This window comes from Cynoglossus semilaevis, chromosome 9 (assembly GCF_000523025.1).
Source record: "Cynoglossus semilaevis isolate Cse_v1.0 chromosome 9, Cse_v1.0, whole genome shotgun sequence".
In the NCBI taxonomy this organism is placed as follows: Eukaryota; Metazoa; Chordata; class Actinopteri; order Pleuronectiformes; family Cynoglossidae; genus Cynoglossus; species Cynoglossus semilaevis.
The window spans coordinates 18856194-18873633 of NC_024315.1; the positions used below are offsets into that span (position 1 = coordinate 18856194).

A 17440-nucleotide genomic window follows, 5' to 3' on the forward strand; every position below is an offset into this window, starting at 1 on the left:
CTCTATCCACCTCCTTCTCATTCTCCCCACACAGACCACTGCCCCCTCACACCTGGATGATGAGACTGTAGTTTGCCTGCGAGAAAAGCGGCGGGTTGTCGTTGACATCAGAGATGTCAATGTTGATCTGGGCGGTGCTGGACAGGGGGGGCAACCCGTTGTCGGCGGCAGCCACGGTCAGAGTGTAGCCCGAAGTCTGAAAGAGAGAGAGAGAGAGAGAGAGAGAGACAAAATGAGTTCACGTGAGGGGGGGGAAAAAGCTGCTTTTCTAAGCAGATATACAGCAGAGGTGTATAAACAAGGCCTGACACGACTCCGATTGGATTCTGCATAGAGTGCAATTAGTTTCTTTGGTGGATTACAGCTTCTGTGTACAGTCAGCAGCACGTTGGCCATTTTCCCCTTACCCTCTCTCTGTCCAGCAGGCGAGCTACTCTCAGCTCCCCCCTGACCGGATCGATGGTGAAGGGACTGCCTTGATTTCCCTCCACGATGGAGAACCGGACGTGATCGTAGGAAGGTCCGTCAAGATCCTCAGCCATCACCTAATCAAAAAAAAAAAAAACAAACCCAATAATCAATACTTCATCTCTTATAAATGCCTCCAATGACTCATCTCTGATAATGTCACTGAATGTCATTTACACATTTACAACAGACGTGTTCAACTCTGTTTATGGTGTCTTGTTTTTTTTTTCTCTCCATGTTCTCCACTTTCTTGACAAAAAGCTGAATTAAGTGACGAAACAAGTATCAAGTCAATAATTCAGCTTTGAAGTTTTGAAGACAGATTTAAACCGGCATTTCATCTAATGACAAAATTACTTTTTAAAACATGTCAATAATTTCATCAATGTGAATAAAATAAATAAAAACATGTCAGTGACAACGGAAGGGAATTCAGACACCAGTTCTTGTAGAGAAACAGTTTCTAATCGTACGTTCCCTTGGACTCATTAGATTGCTTGCCTAATGATTTTGCCAAACAATTCAATTACTTGATAGCATATTTGTGCTGGGGCCATCGCACCATCCAATCTGGTCCACGAATGGATTCCAAAATAGACATCAAATAGGGTTGATTTTTAATTTCATTTTATTTGAGTATCCAGCTGCCAATGTGTCTGTCCTGAAAGATTCTGGCCCTTTGGACAAATAAAGTTGGTGAACCCCTGCTACAGTGTATGAATCATGCCTCAGGTACTGTATCCACTTGGTTTCTTATCAATACCCATTCATATCAATGGTTGTTCTTAAAAAAAATGTTAATTAGCGATGGTTGATCACTGAAGGTATGTTTAATATCAATGTGTTGATTTATGCAGAGGAGTTGTTAGCCTGTGTTTTTATGTTTTCCAAAATCATATAACACGCTGATATATTGGTCAGGAATCAAATCGATAATGGAACCACAAACATTCGCTTCTTATCAATACCCATTCATATCAATGGCCACTAGGAACCTCTTCTTCTAAAGCACTGCTTCACCACAGGATTGTTCCTGTCGAAAAAACAGACAGACGGACACGTTCGTCTGAAGATGCCTACGTCACCTGCCTGTGGGAATAACAGTTTTCAACTGACACAGACTGAAAGCACTCCCCTGGGAAATCAACAGACAGTGAGGATTTAAAGGTATCACACAATGGCAGGCGTCTAATTTGATGAGAAATTCCATTCAGGCTCTTTGAAGAAAGCAGGTAAATGAGCTTTTATGAGGGGAAACGGAGGGAGCAGAGGAACACAGGAACAGATGTGGGGAGGCGGGGGTGGGGGGGGATTTACACACAAAAGGAGAGAAAAATGTCTCATTGAAGATTGGGCCGTAATAAGTCAAACGCCTTTTAATTAAAACAACGTGAACATGTGTGTCACATAAGGCGCGAGAAGAGAGATGCGGTGAGCACGAAGAGCACTGATCCTCATTTCGCCGAGCGACCAGATGGTGATTTAGCACAGGTGCACACACCCGATACATTATTCATACATGGAGAACGGAATGAGAAGGTGAATGGAATGACACAGCTGAGGTAAAAGTTATGACGGCCATGTGACAAATGACACCACAGGCAGTGGTGTCATTTGTTGCATATAAAAAAAAAAAAAAAAAAATGTTCTTACCACTATCACGGTCTTTCACAGCTCTGCATCCTCACTGACGACAGCTGTGTAGACGTCCTGGCTGAAGGCAGGGCTGTTGTCGTTGACATCAGTCAAGTTAATGTTTACAGTGGCCATATCGCTGAGCGGCGGGGAGCCTCCGTCTGTAGCCTCAATGGTGATGTAGTATTCGTGGGAGACCTCGTAGTCCAACGGCTCCAGTACAAAGATGTCACCTGGGGACAGAGCGGCAGAGAAATTATTGTCACATAACAGTAAATATTACAGAATCAGGACAATGTATCTTGTTTTTTTTTTTTTTACTCAACAACACCAAGGGGGAAACGGAGATGTGAAAAGAAAACAAACAAAAAAAAAGAACTGCACAGTCTGGTCTGGAACTACCAACAACTTAGAGCTTGAATATGCTTAACCTTATGCTACATATATTAGGTAAAAAGCCGTCAAAATAGTTGCGTTATCCGCATTGCTTAATTTGTAAAGTTAACCGGTTGAAGTTTTTTTGAATTTTAAAGCACGGGCAAAATTAAGCGCCAATCTTCGATTTACTCACAGACTTAATAGACATGTTATTTGCACACAATGCTGCAAGAAGTTTTTGATTTGAATGTTGACAAAACATTGATCAACCATGATACAACTTGATCATTGAAAATAATTGCAATTAATTAATCACAATTTTTTTTTTGAAAGCCCTAATTCAAATATCAATGTTTTTAGTTTTTTCTGATTTGCTTTTGAAATAAGACTGCTTCAGGTGAGGAAAAGACTGTGGTAAATTGTCTGCATTATTTTGTTCTGTCTTTAGACACTGCAGTCTGAATCTGAATTGTGAGTGGTTTAAATCTCAATTAATCAAGGTTAATCATTATGATAGCCCCCTATAAAGTAATTCAAATATATCAAAACAAAATTTTCAACTGTTTCTGATCTGCCTTTGAACGCCCAACATTGAGCCTATGGCTAGGAAAACACCGCAGTACACTGTCTACATTTTTCATCTGTTGCTCTGCGGTGAGACATTCCAGTCTAAAACAAAATATGGTTTTTAAATGCGCAGCTTCTTTATTTTATAAAATGTCAACACAAGCTATGGTGTCAGAAACTGCCTAAGGACACTGCCATTTTTATCCCTAATGGCTGTAGGCGTGCAGCCAAGATCTGCGATGAGAGAGGAATGCAGACTGTGTAGACCCGACAACAATGTAGCAGTTTGGCAGATGTTGATGTCGATTTTTTTTTTTTTTTATTATTATTATTCCACTGCGACATTGTTAAAGAAATTTAAAAAAAAAATCCCACACTTAGCTGATAATTACCAGTATGAGGGTCCACACTAAACAGTCCATGTTCGTTTCCACTGATGATACTGTAGGAGATTTCTCCAATGGCCTCCGTGTCCCGACTGGTTGCCTGTACTCTGATCACCTGCGTCCCCACGGCTACGTCCTCAGACACTGTGGCGGTGTACTCACGGTGCTCAAACACTGGTGGATTGTCATTTATGTCGAGCACAGTGATGATGACTTGGCAGAGAGCGGTAAGATGCGGTGAACCCTGGTCAGTTGCGCGGGCTTTCAGCTCATGCACAGACTGGACATCACGGTCGAGGAGACGCTCCAGGCTTACGACGCCAGTGTGCTCGTCAATGGAGAAATAGCCATCGGTAGAATCCATCAGCGAGTAGAGGATGTCGCCATTGAAACCTGTTAAATAAAAGGGATAATGATTACACGCTTTACAACGTCTTTCATTTACATTTGTGTCTGACCTCTCATGTCGTTTGACCCAAACCCGCATCTACAAACACGCTGAATAAATTACCACTTTGATTACTGTAAATAAGCATATTAATTGTTTTCATTGATGTTGAAGCATTTTCCATTTTCTGCTCAGAAACGTTCGTCTCCTAACAGCAGCTGGGAAAGTCTCGTACATGCCATCCTCATCACTCACGTCCTCCCACGAGCAAATGTTTTTCTGCAACTAGACAGAGATAAATCACGCCAATAATCCTAATGTCTTTCTGTCTTTCTGAAATATGCCATTATATTCTTGTTTGTCATTACGTATTTCCACCTTTTGTGGTCGACACTTTTGTTTTCCGGGAGAGCATCATGTGGAGATCTGCTTTTGATGTTTCCCTTCATTTTTAATGTGTTTAAAAGGATTGGTTTATTGTGGAGCGGTTGCTTAATGAGAAAATGTTTTTTCGCTTTTATTTGTTGTCACAGTTATTAATAATTTGTTTCAAATCTTTCAAACGGGCAATGAGGCACATCTTTTCATTTTCATGACAGACGGAACAAAGCCTTGAAATGATGTGATTTCTTCAACGCAGAGCTACAAAAAAAAAAAAAAAAAATTGAAATGAATTCAACAACAACAGGTCAGTGCGGAGGTTAAAAGAACAGAGACGGATCATTCCAAGGGTGATAAAGGTCAAACCACCAGCAAAGGAAGAATGTGCTAAGGCATAACTTCGGTACATCACAAGTGTGGGTTTGACTGCGGTTCAAATCTGTTCTGCACTGATAACTTTTTTTTTTTTTCTCAGAGATTACAGTCAACATGCTAAAAACAGCCAACAGACAGCCATCTTGAACAAGTCTGCTCGGATTTTTTTTTTTTTTTTTTCTTGTGATGTTTGATGGCTGACTGCACGACAGATGATTGTTGTCTGACTGAAGTAGGTCAGATTTATTGCTTCTGTTTTCTGTACAACCTGTGAGGCCTGTGTTTTACACTTGCTTGCTTTTGCTTGCATTTAATTAAAGAAAATGAATCACATTGTGTCGCGTGCAAAATTGTGATAAAAAAAATCAACTTAAATGTCTTATTTCACACAATGCAGCTCTAAACCATTTTTTCCCTTCTGGCTAAACTGCAAGGAACAGTTTTTTTCCTGCCCTTCCTGGAGGTTTCCTTATAGCTGACATTCAAAATGTGAAGCATTTCATTTCATTTCCACAGCAAAGCCTAAGGGAAGAGGTGTCTTAATAAGAGGCCTTTCCTTTGCACCACGACATGAGTATCTCTCGGAGACCTCATTCTGGTTTCCATTTGATTCTGTCAAGTCTGTCAAGTCTGTCCTAAGTAACGGACAATAAGAAGAAACAGATCCCGACTGGTATCTCAGAAACAGCTGACACGCTGACTCGGTTTTTATGTCAGCTAAAATATCTTGCACAATAAATTACCAGTGAAATATTATCTGAGGCTTTTTAGAGTAAAACTCAACTAGGAGGAGTTGTTATTTGGTATGTTGGGTATTATTTTAGTTGTTTGTAGTTGGGGTTGTTATTAAAGGGAAAGGAATACTGGTGTGGACAGAAGCAGCTGTGGTCTGCACTGGGCAAAAAAGGATAATGCCTTTTTGAAAACGATGCATGAAGAGAGGATCGTTTTGTAAAGCTGTAGTGGAGCTTTTAATTTGAAGGTTATATCATTTGTCAAATTCGATGAAATTTAGTATAATGCATACATGCTCACCACCGACCTTGGAGACACGTATGCATTATATACTTTTACACCAACATGCTCCGATGCTATTATAGGATCCAATTATATTGTGGCCCTGACTACTACAGTGTTTACTTGTATTTAATTATACACTACAAGCATTTAGGGCACTTTTTGACTCACAATTAACTTTCTGTTGCCTCAGCACAAAAACTGAATGGAAACAGCTTAGTCTGAGAATCTACTGTTTTCGAAACTTGTGGACAAAACAGAGTTCCGCTGTTACACACTACAAACAAGAAAAAAGCAAATACTCAAACAATTTGGAACTTCCCTGAGTTCATCAAACCAAATCCTATATCTTTCTCTCCCCTCCTATATATAGATATTTATATTTTATATATATTTATATACATATATATATATTTTTTTTCTTTCATATTAAAGACAAGGAAATAGTGGTGGAAGAACACTGCAGAAAAGACAAAAAGAAATGTCTCACCAATGTCGATGTCATGTGCCTGTAGTTTTGCCACGTACGTGCCCATCTCTGTGTTCTCAAACACTGTGAAGGTGTACGGGTCAGACGTGAACTGTGGCGCGTTGTCATTGACGTCTTCTATGGTGATGCGGACGTCAGCCTCACAGTAACGCCCGCCTCCATCCACTGCTCGCACTTTGAACCAGTGCTCATCTTGCTTTTCTCTGTCCAGTGCCTGTAGGGTCTTCAACTCACCTAGAGGTGACAAAGAAACGCATGAAGCACTGCGTCGGCTCCTCGTTACAGAGCAGGAATATTTTATTTGCGTCACGATACATCATAGGCGTTTGTTTGACTGACAGAAGTTGGCCGTGCGGTTTTCAATTCATCTATCGTATTTTCCTTAGTACAAGTAGCACTTTCCTGCTTCTAATACACCACAGAAATATTACATGACTAAACCATGAAGCCTTCCTTACGCTATAAAGAACAAAACCTTCCTTACATCCAAAAAGACTTCCCAAAAAAAAAAAAAAAAAAAAGGGGGTTTGCGAAGCAAAAAAAAAAAAAAAAAAAAAAAAAAAACAAAACAAAAACACTTGAACTGGTACAAAGGAGAAGGGGGCTTCATCTGTTAAAAGAATTTGTTTTTTAGGTGACACCAAGGATAAATGGATTCAGTGATGTCGAATAAATATTGGGGCGTGTGTCCTTGAAAAACGATCCCGGTTAAATATAAGTTTAGATAATAAACGACACAGACTGGTGCGACGTGTGTATGTTTTTTAAAGATAAAACGGTGATAGTGGAAGGAAGCTAGGCAGCAGTACCGCGGCCTCTCACGAAAAAACTCCAAAGCCACCTTGGTGGTCCTCATCTGCAATAATCCCACTTGTCTGCAGAGGGAAATATATAATCCTCAACTAACGTGTCCTCGCTGCTTAAAACTCAATACGGTTGATGGTTGCTAAAATACAGCTGGATGGTATTATTGGCCCAACAGCCTTCCCTGGTGTCAGTTTCTCAGCATACTAATGCAGAAGCTGCCTTTGTTTGGGTTTTTTTTTTTATATTGTGCCAGCAGATGTGCCGTATCACTGTAAATCCATTGACTTTGTTTGTTTTTCAATTTAATGGCTGTACTTTAGATTTATTTCCAGAGTAAGTTTATAGTGATTAATTGCCGTTATTTTTAATTCCTGTTTTTTCTGTATATCCCAGAATCCTGCTGCAGTATTTGATTTACACGTCTCTCAGAAGAAATTATTCGCCAGGAGGAGAATAGAACCAATAAATTCAATGTAAGTGCATTTCGTGGTATTATTACTAAAGCCATAGAGGGTCTTTTAGTCGGCCTCATAGGAAATTTTCCTTTCTCTTGTTTAAAAAAAAAAAAAAAATAATAATAATAATAAGATTTATTTTTCCTCTCTTGTGGCTGCCTTTCTTTTGAAAATGTCTGTCTGAAATTCTTAAGAGCAGAGTGGTGATAAATTGCCTTTCAGATATTACAGACGTAGGCATGAAGGCATGAAGAAAAAAAACTCCTTCTCAAAATCTAAGGGCAAATAAGTAATCAGAAAGAAGAGCTACAGTTATGCAAATAAACGGAGGAGACAACGACAAATTAAAATGATATCAAACATCTCATACCTGTTTCAGAGTCAATGAAGAACAATTCGGATTCTAGTCCCTGCAGCTCGTAGGAAATGTGGGCATTTGAGCGAATATCCGCGTCTGTGGCAGAGACCTGCAGGATCAGTCTGCCAGCCACCGAGTTTTCTTGGACGCTTTCAGTGTACAGGGACTAAAGGACAGAGTTTAAGACCATAAATTTAGACCGAAATAGTTATCAAAAGTCAATAATAGAAAAAGAAAATAGGCACAGGAATGGAAATGAACTGCTGAAGCGGGGAAGAAAATGACTACCTTTTCGCATATTGGGCTGTTGTCGTTGGCATCCAGGACTTTGACCTCCACTGTGGCTTTGGCAGTGAAGACACCATCACTGGCAGTAATGTTGAGGAGATAATTATCCTTCTCTTCACGGTCCAAAGGCTTCCTGACAGAGACCTTCCATTCATTCTGAATGTGTTCAATGGCAAACTGGCCAAGTGGGTCCCCTCCTATTAGAAATTCAGAAAAAAAAAATGTAGCAATTAAGAGTGAGCATTAACTCAGAGGCAGGACGCAAAGATCAGAGATTAAAACACAAAAAAGGGAGAAAGTCTATTTGCACACACACAGAGAGACACACATCAAAGCGTTCAGCAATTCTTTCTAAAATTAATGGGGTTTTTTTTTTCTTTTTCTTTACAAAAGCAGTTTTTCCACACTAGCGAGAGGAAAATAAGTAGTGCCGAACAGTAAATTAAAAAAAACCAAATAAACACGGTCGGTGGTCTTTTCATTTCCACACTTTCTGTTTTAAATAACACTCATTTGCAATTTTCGGCGTTTACCTCAGAAACTGAACTGAACAAACAGAAGTTATTCAGTTCTGTTTTATGATGACCTAAATACCTGACTATTTTCCCGGCAGTTAATACAAATGGATATGTTTCAAAAAATAAAATAAAAATATTATTTTAATGACTATATTTAGTAGCGCAAAACACTAAATGGAAACAGAACTAAATGTATGATTTGTTTTTTTTTTTAAAGTGAAGCAGAAAAGGGTTGATATGAAACCCCCTTCGGGCTAAATATCATTTCAAAGGTTAATAAAGACCCACCTGTGATGAAGTAATTCACTTGTTTATTGATGTCTTCAGAATCATCGTCTGTGGTGCTCAGAATAGCAATCACACCACCGGGAGGGTCATCTTCGCTCACCGTGCCTTTGTAGATCTCTGCGCTGAAGCGGGGAGGGTTATCGTTCACGTCAGCCACCGTGACTTCTACCAAAGTTCCAGCAATGTGTTGAACCTTATCCCCTTGGTCTGTGGCCTGGACTGCGATGGTATATTTATTCACCACCTCCCGGTCCAGCTCTCTCAGGGTGGTCACCCATCCAGTCTCACTGTTGACAGCAAACAGCTCGGAGATCTCCTGTAACTTCTGCTTAGGGCCGAGGCTGTAAAGAACGTGGCCGTTTGTTCCAGAGTCCTGGTCAGTGGCTTTGACCTGGATCACTCTGGTCCCACTCGGAAGGTTTTCCACAATGACAGCTTCGTACGGGTCGGACTCAAAGACTGGCTTGTTGTCGTTGACATCTTTGACTTGGATGTTCACAATCACTGAGGCCACAATCTCATAGTTTTCATGCGTAGCCTGGGCGAGCAACAGGAGCTGGTACCATTTGGTAGTCTCGTGGTCCAGGCTCTTCTGCAGCTTCAAGGAACCGGTGTCTCTGTTTACAACAAACACCTCATCTTCGTTGCTCTCTGGAGTGTTTCCTTTCGCAAGGCTGTAGACGACTGGCTGCTCACCATCTACCTGAACCACATCGATTTCCGTGCCAATGGGAAGGTCTTCGGCAATTGTGTAACGGTAATGTGGTTCTGCAAATTTGGGAATTGGGGTCTCGGGCGCAACGACCCTGAGATAAACCTGCACAAGTGAATGTTTGGACGGATTGCCCGTATCTCTTGCCCGTACAAAGAATGCATGGAGCTCATTTTCAAGGCCAATGAGACTTTCTTTGGTTACAATGACCCCTGAGGTTGGGTGGATTTCAAAGTTCTCCTCCACGCTTTCAACATCTGCTTCGATTGAGTACTGAATGTCAGCATTGATGCCTTCATCCATGTCGGAAGCAGCGATTTTAACAACAGAGGCACCCCTCGGGGCATCAGATGAAATGGTGGCTCTGTATTCAGCTGCTCTGAATTGTGGGGCATTGTCATTGACATCGGTGAGAATGACATTGACAACACAGAACCCTACTTTCCCACCCCCGTCTTTAGCTAGCAGGGAAATTGGAATCACCTTTTCATTGTTGTTCTCACGGTCAAGGCTCTCCAGTGTAAAAATCTCTCCGTTGTTGGTGACAGAAAACTTGTCTTTGGCCAGGTCATTAACAATTTGGTATGTAATATTTCCATAAATGCCTTCATCGTCATCTGTTGCCTTCGCTTCCGCCACCAGGGTGCCAACGGGTGAGTTTTCGGCCAGTTCTACAACATATTCGGTCTGAGAGAAAGTAGGGTTGTGGAAGTTTGCACCAGTGACTGTGACCACGACAGTACACGAGCTTCTGAAAACACCGTCGGTCACTGAAACGTTGAGGCTGTACACGGGAAGCATGTGTGGCCTCTTGTGGTTGGACATGACAATAGTGCCTGTGTTTTTGCCTATGACAAAGTTCTGATCTTCATTCCCCGATACAATTGAAAATTCCAACTGATTTGAGTCGGAGATGTCCGCATCAGATGCTTGGACCTGGGTCACAAAGTGTCCACGTGGGGCCAATTCACTGATGGTGGTTGTGTAGGTGTGTTCCGTAAAGGCCGGCGCGTTGTCATTTAGATCAGTCACGTCTATTGTCACAATCACGTCACTGGACAGGGCCGGAACGCCTCCATCCACGACGCGGACTATCAGTTTGTGCTGTTTGAACTCCTCATAATCCAGTGTTTGCGCTACAGAAATGATTCCTGTGTCACGGTCAATGAAAAAATAATCTGTGCTTTTGGTCTTGTCCTCGACCAGCTGAAAGAAAACTTCTTGGTTGTTACCAGTATCAGCATCTTTGGCGTCAACTTGCAAAACGGATGTTCCGATGATGGAGGACTCAGAGATATTGGCCGAGTAGGCTTTGGAGAGGAACACGGGCGCGTTATCATTCAAATCTTCCAGTATGATATCGACGAAAACATCCGACTGTGCTCCAGTCAGAGAGTCTGTGGCTCTCACATTCAGCTTATAGGCAGGATGTGTCTCAAAGTCCAGTTGCTGAATCACATGAATGACACCTGTGTTAAAATCAATAGAGAACTGCTTGAACGGATCTCCTTCAGTGATGGTGTAGACAATCCTGGGACTCTCCGAGTTGTTTGCCTGAACGTGAAGCACAGGAGTGTGTAACTGGATGTTCTCTGGGATTTCAATGCTGTAGAATGGCTTCTCGAATATAGGCATGGCTCTGTTTACCACGGTGATTGGAATGTCGACCTCGGCTGAGAGCGGAACATCGCCATTATCTTCTGCTATGACGACGACGACAAAGTCTGCGTTGAGTGATTCCTTGTCAAATTTCTTTTTTAAAGCAATTCTTCCAGAGGGGCTAATTTCAAAGTGCTCGTGATGCTCCTTCAGATAGTAATGGATTTCTGCGTTTGGACCCGTATCCTTATCCACTGCAGTAACCTGCCTGATGACCTGGCCTACTTCCGCGTCCATTTGAACGAGAGCATTATAGGGAAGGTTCACAAACATGGGTTTGTTGTCATTCACATCCTCCACCGTCACCGTAACGACCACGTGAGCCACATCTTCATATTTATCCTCTTTAGTGACCTCAACGATGATGTCATAGGTGTCCTGCGTCTCACGATCAAATGGGATTCCAGTAGTCGAGATGACTCCTGACGTGCGGCTGATTTTAAACCTTCTGTCAGGGTTCAGAATTCTGAAGAATAACGGCTCATTCACCTGGTTCCCAATAACAGCAATGACCGCCAGTGTTTTCTTCTCGGTGGAATTCTCCTGGACAAAGGCTCTGTACGTCTCCCTCGTGAACTTCAGATTGCTTTCTTTGTTTTCTTTTATGTTAATCTTCACTACGGCGACCGTGGCAAACCTGCCATCTGAAACTCGAACCTTCAATTCATATCGACTCCTTAGTTGTGTGACATTCTGAATCGAGATAATGCCTGTGACTGGGTCCATCTTGAATTTATCACCAATATTACCGTCCGAGATGGAGAACAGAAGTTTTGAGTTTGACCTGGAGTCTGAATCTGTAGCATTGATCTGAATGACTTCTACGCCTCTGTATGTTGGTACTATGACAGCTGCCTCGTACACCTCTTGGCTGAAAACAGGCGGACAGTCGTTGAAGTCAATGACTTCAATGGTTACGTTGGCTGCCGTCTCTGCAAACAGGCGGGGTGCTCCTAGATCGTGGACCTGGACAGTGAAGTGAAAGACACTCCTCTGTTCGTAATCCAAAGATGTTGTGATTCTGATCGCTCCGGTGCTTGAGTCAATGGCGAAATAGTTGTGGGCGAAGGGTTCGACAATTTGATAGATGAGCATGGCGTTCTGATCGCAGTCTGCGTCAGAGGCACGGATAACGAAGGGAGTGTGGTCATGGGTTAGAACAACGCTGTTGACTGGAGCAGACTCGCTGATTACTCCTTTGAATTCCTTCTGGATAAAAACTGGTGCGTTGTCGTTTTCATCCTTCAGATGAATGTGAAGTGTTGCGTTGCTGGCCACCCCAGCCATGTTGGTGCCCTGTATAATGAGGGAATACTGAGAGGTGGTCTCATAGTCTAAGGCCGCCTGTGTCACAACCACTCCTGAGTTTGGGTTGACATCAAATGCGTTGTCGACGTTTCCACTTTTAATCTGATAGAAAACAGAAGACTGACTAACAGCTGTGACCAAGCTCACAAAACTTCCCAGGTGGGCAGATTCACTGACTTCTGCGGTAAACTCGTGTTGAGAGAATCTGGGAGATGCATTATCCGAGACTGTTACCACGATGTGCACAGTGGCTGTAGTGGAAAGAGGAGGTGTTCCATTATCGCTCGCTTTAACAGTCAGTTCAAACAGGGACTTGCTGCGGCGGTCCAGTTCCTTGGCTACTGTAATTGTTCCCAGAACGGGATCAATGGCAAATGAGTTTGCAAAGTTTCCTGTAAGACAAAAAAAAAAAAAAAGATTATTTACAAAAAAAACAAAGATGATTGCAACATTTTTTTTTTCAGGAAGAAGCAAGCCGAGTTATGAAAAAAAAAAAAANATTTTTCAGGAAGAAGCAAGCCGAGTTCTGAACAAAACAACAAAAAATTCAAACAGAAATGTGTTCATACATAGAGCTAATCGTCCTATTCTTTCTGTTCTTATATGACAGCTGTCTGTAGGACAACAGTGTGGGAAACCGAGGGGGCATGTGCCTTTCATTGCCCTCTCTTTTTTGTCAAGTATTTCATTCATGATCAAGATGCAGTGGGCAACACAACTCCAGATGACTCATACATTTTTACCAGCTGATTTAATTTGCATTCTTTTTTTTACAAAGAATGTCTTCAGCTGTTAAGGGGTGGGAGGGGGGGGCAAACAGTGGCTCAAACAACGCGGAACTGCATTTTTACCCGATTCGATGCTGTAGACAATCTCCGCATTGTGACCCTTGTCTTTGTCCAGAGCAGTGATCTGAAACACAGCCGAGCCAACAGCGGCCGATTCAAAGACACGGCCAGAGTACGGCGTGCCTACAAACCAGGGTGCATTGTCGTTAGTGTCATCCACATTGACAATAACACGCACAAGGTTCCTCTTGACCGGGATGTCCTGGTCTCTGACCTAGGGAGGCAAAATTTTCAAGCAGAGTCAGCACAACATGAACAAAACATACATTTAAAAAAAAAAAAATGCATAATGAGCTCGTGTTTGTTGACGCATACCATGACAGTGAGAATGTGACGATGTATAGTCTCATGGTCAAGCCTTTCAGCAGTGTAGAGGATTCCTGTTCCCGGATCCAGTCGGAACTTCCTCAAGCTGAACGGATCGGTGCTGCTCAGGAGCGTAAAGGTCAGTTTGTTCTTCTCGTCTCTGTCCACCGCACTGATCTGCATGACCTCAGTCCCCACTGGTTTGTCCTCGGGGATGTTCACCACGTAGGCCGGCTGTGAGAATTCTGGTCGATGGTTGTTTGTGTCAATGACACGGATAAGTACCTTCGGGAGAGACAAATTGCAGGAAAGAAAATGTTTATAACAATCAATCGGAGTTGTGCACATGGAATCTTAATTCGATGTCATTTGTCAGCAGGTACCAAGACTTCTTGAGTCGCAGAAGACACATGGGTAAATAATAGGTTGTGATAAAAAAAAGCAGAGGGTTAGCTTCAGTATTAATCAATGTGGAGCACATCTTATTATTGTAGTTTTTTTTAAATGCACGATACGCTTTTCACTCGTTAGTCATTTCTACTATTTTTATTACTTTTGGTATCTGGTGGCCCGGCCAGTTAAATGATCCACAATGGCTTTGGCTTTCACTAAAAGTCTACAAAAACAGTACAATTGTAACATAGAAATGACAGGGAAAAAAAACAGCCCTAATGTGAAACATAAATACGAATAAATCATATTTACATTTTGTAATGTGTGTACTTTGCATTCGTTAACTTTTATGATAATTAATGGGACTTTTGTGATCAATTCTATTTCATTATCACCTTGGGCATGGACATGTTCTTGAATAACAGCATGCGACTGAGCTCATCTGAAACGCTAATGTAGATTTTATTCCCAGCAGGCTTCTCCAGCTGGGGTTGAAAAGAAGAGTTCAGATATTCATCTGCACTGGTGATACATCAGATGTTCAGACAACTGATGTCTAGGATTCTATGTTTTGGCTACAGGCTGCATCTTGTGATTTTTCTCCCCCTTCAGTCTGTTTGTGTGTCTGTGTGTGTGTTAACTTGTTCTTTTTAGTTTTTATTGGTGTTTTTTTTTATATATCACATAACTTTAATCCAACATTTGGTGTTTGTAGCTGTTTTGTTTTTTTATATATATCACATAACTTTAATCCAACATTTTCATTTGATTTTTGTCTTTTGGTTTTGCTAATTCCCCACAAAACCAGAGAATCCCACTTCACCGTACGGTAACATTCCACTGGGAGCATGTTTTATCAACACCAGACATTCGTCTACTGAACTTCCGACAGTGGATTATAGGGGGCTGTAGGAATGCCATATCTGCTTCCCAGACCAGTGAGAGGCTTCTACCATTGCCAAACATGGAGAACAAAAGGATCAGGCCAGATTAGACACCTGCATACCAGACACCAGGGGGTGATATCCCACTAGGAAAGACCTGGGGCCAACTCTTAGGTGCAGGCTAGAGTGAAACAGTATAAAAAAAACAACCTTTGAGCAGTAAATGCTTCAGGGAGTGAAACAGTATATAAAAAAAACAACAACCTTTGAGCAGTAAATGCTTCAGGATGTTCAGACAGAACTGGTCAAATTTTTGGTAAACACAACGTCCCACTGTAGTTCAGCCATAGTTTTCTGTGCACCGGGGCCAATATCAGAAACAAATATAGACCCAACCTGACAGGACTGATAACATTAACAATCTGTCGTGTGCTGTGACGTTGGCAGTGCTGCTGAGAATCACAGATGTCCTCTTGCAGGGGCCTGCATGTTTTCCGATAGTACTGTAAAACTGGCTCTTCGTCTTGTGACACAAGCAACTCATGTTGCACCGTGGACTGATAATATAGTGTAAAAGTAAGGTGATTAAAAAAAATATATATGAAAGTAAGTCTGTGGTGTATGTTGTGACCTGGAAAACTAAACAATACGTGTCATTCAAAGCCGGTCTCCTCATGTCACTCAAGACGCCAAACAACAGCAGGTCCTTGACGTCTACAGTGCACTCTTTGCACACACAAAGTTGCACATGCGTGCACCCATACACACAAGCGGATAAAATATGCACAAACAGTCAGACAAAGAGGCCATCCAGTGTGTCTCAGTCTGTTTGGTGTCAGATAACAACCCATAAGAATGGTGGGAAAGGTGGTGAGGCTGATAGTATTGTCAGGGAAAAGAGAGGGGAGAGGGGGGGGGGGAGTTATCATGGAACCTGGTCAGAAGTATCCATAACAAATGAGGATGTACAATCTCATCATGTTTTAGAAGCAAGCAAACTAGAGGCTTTTATAACCAGCCCGGAAATTACTTAACAGCATGACCGGCCCTGCATATGATATGAAAAAAAAAGTATGACAAAATAGACACCCCACAGACACAAATGTGACAGGAGGAGGTTCAAAAAGTAGAAAAATGTGAGAGTGCCAGAAAAAAAAAAAGTTGGGAGAAAATTAAAGATCATATTGTGTTGATATGTGACCGAACTGCAACGTGGGGAAAAAATGGGAAGCGGGCCATTAGGTAGGGACTTAAGCAGAACAGCTTGTAGTACATTTGAACAGCCAACGGAGGATGTTGTATAGGTGGTGATGCGAGGAGGGCATATGGGCTGCATGACGAGACATTCCTGTTGGCACTGCTCCTAGCTGTGAGTGTCCAAGCGGGAACGCAGCACCCCTTCTGTACATCAGCTAGTCTGTCAGATTTGCCTTTCATGAAGCTTCGATGGTCAAGTGGAAAACTACATAGAATAATCCACCGTCAGAAATTGAATATAATAGTCATTACAGTGCATTCATTGTATTTTAGTTATGCATTAGTTAAGTGTTAGGTATAGGTTTGGTCCTAACTGATATTAATGTACAAATCTGTTGTTCTAAAATTAACATATTTTACCTAGAATGAAGCCAATAACAGCAATGATTTTTGTAGAACGCAGCTAAACTAAGAGGTTTATATGATATATTTTGTGAATCGCTGATAAACATATCAACCATAATAAAAAATAGCGTTGTCCCAGATCAGACGCAGACCCCCCGCCCCCCCCGTTGTAGTAGTGGATTTACTCCCTATCTTCTTAAAAATACAAAAACAAAAAAAAGATGATAAATTAATTTACCTTGCTGTGTAACCCCATAGGAATCACTACTCTAATGCACTAAAAAAAAAAAAGTATTCAGACTAGATGCTGCTAGATTCTACACTTTCAACATCATTTCCACCTTTGTTGCCTGTTTAATTGGGAACTGAGGGGTTTTGTATGTATTATAGCCTGTTTGAAGAGAAAATGAACACAACAATGCCTCGGGCAGAACTAAAGAGCCTGTGTATGGTATTCAGAACAGGACACACGGGATCTGTCACTGTGCTCATTGTCCTCCTGTGCTGTGCACAGGACAGGAAGCCTCCCTGCCAGGTGGCAGTTTCTGGGCAAAGGCAACGCACTGGCACTGACCGCTCCAGTATGTTCCCAAAACAGGATTAACACAGCCCACTAAACACACAGGTCCAGGGCTCTTGTTTAGGTTCATTCTACGTAAACACAATAATCATCATCGCTGCAGGAAACGCCAATACATTTGGAGGTTTTTGAAAGTCACCTTGGGAGAAGTCAGAGAGAGAAATAATAAGGGGGGGGGGACAAGATAACTAAAAACGGGCAGGAGTGTCAGACAAAACAGAGAAACAGATAGGGCCTCAATTAATGAAAGCTGAGTTACTAACAAATGATTCATGTTTATGTTGTTTTCTCGATTGTAGTTTCACACCATTGTTAGTGACATCGTCATTATTTCATTGATGTATTTCTT

At 41.8% G+C, this 17440-nt stretch overlaps 1 protein-coding gene across 1 annotated transcript in view; it reads right to left on the reverse strand.

Annotated features, from left to right (window-relative positions):
- The window catches only part of fat1a (FAT atypical cadherin 1a), a 62682-nt gene that overhangs the window by 14165 nt on the left and 31077 nt on the right, over positions 1-17440 (reverse strand). Inside the window, 10 exon segments of the mRNA XM_008317818.3 lie at positions 53-196; positions 408-545; positions 2122-2336; positions 3441-3827; positions 6086-6319; positions 7718-7871; positions 7994-8190; positions 8800-12870; positions 13330-13540; positions 13642-13917. Coding sequence (XP_008316040.1) covers positions 53-196; positions 408-545; positions 2122-2336; positions 3441-3827; positions 6086-6319; positions 7718-7871; positions 7994-8190; positions 8800-12870; positions 13330-13540; positions 13642-13917 — 6027 coding nt within the window.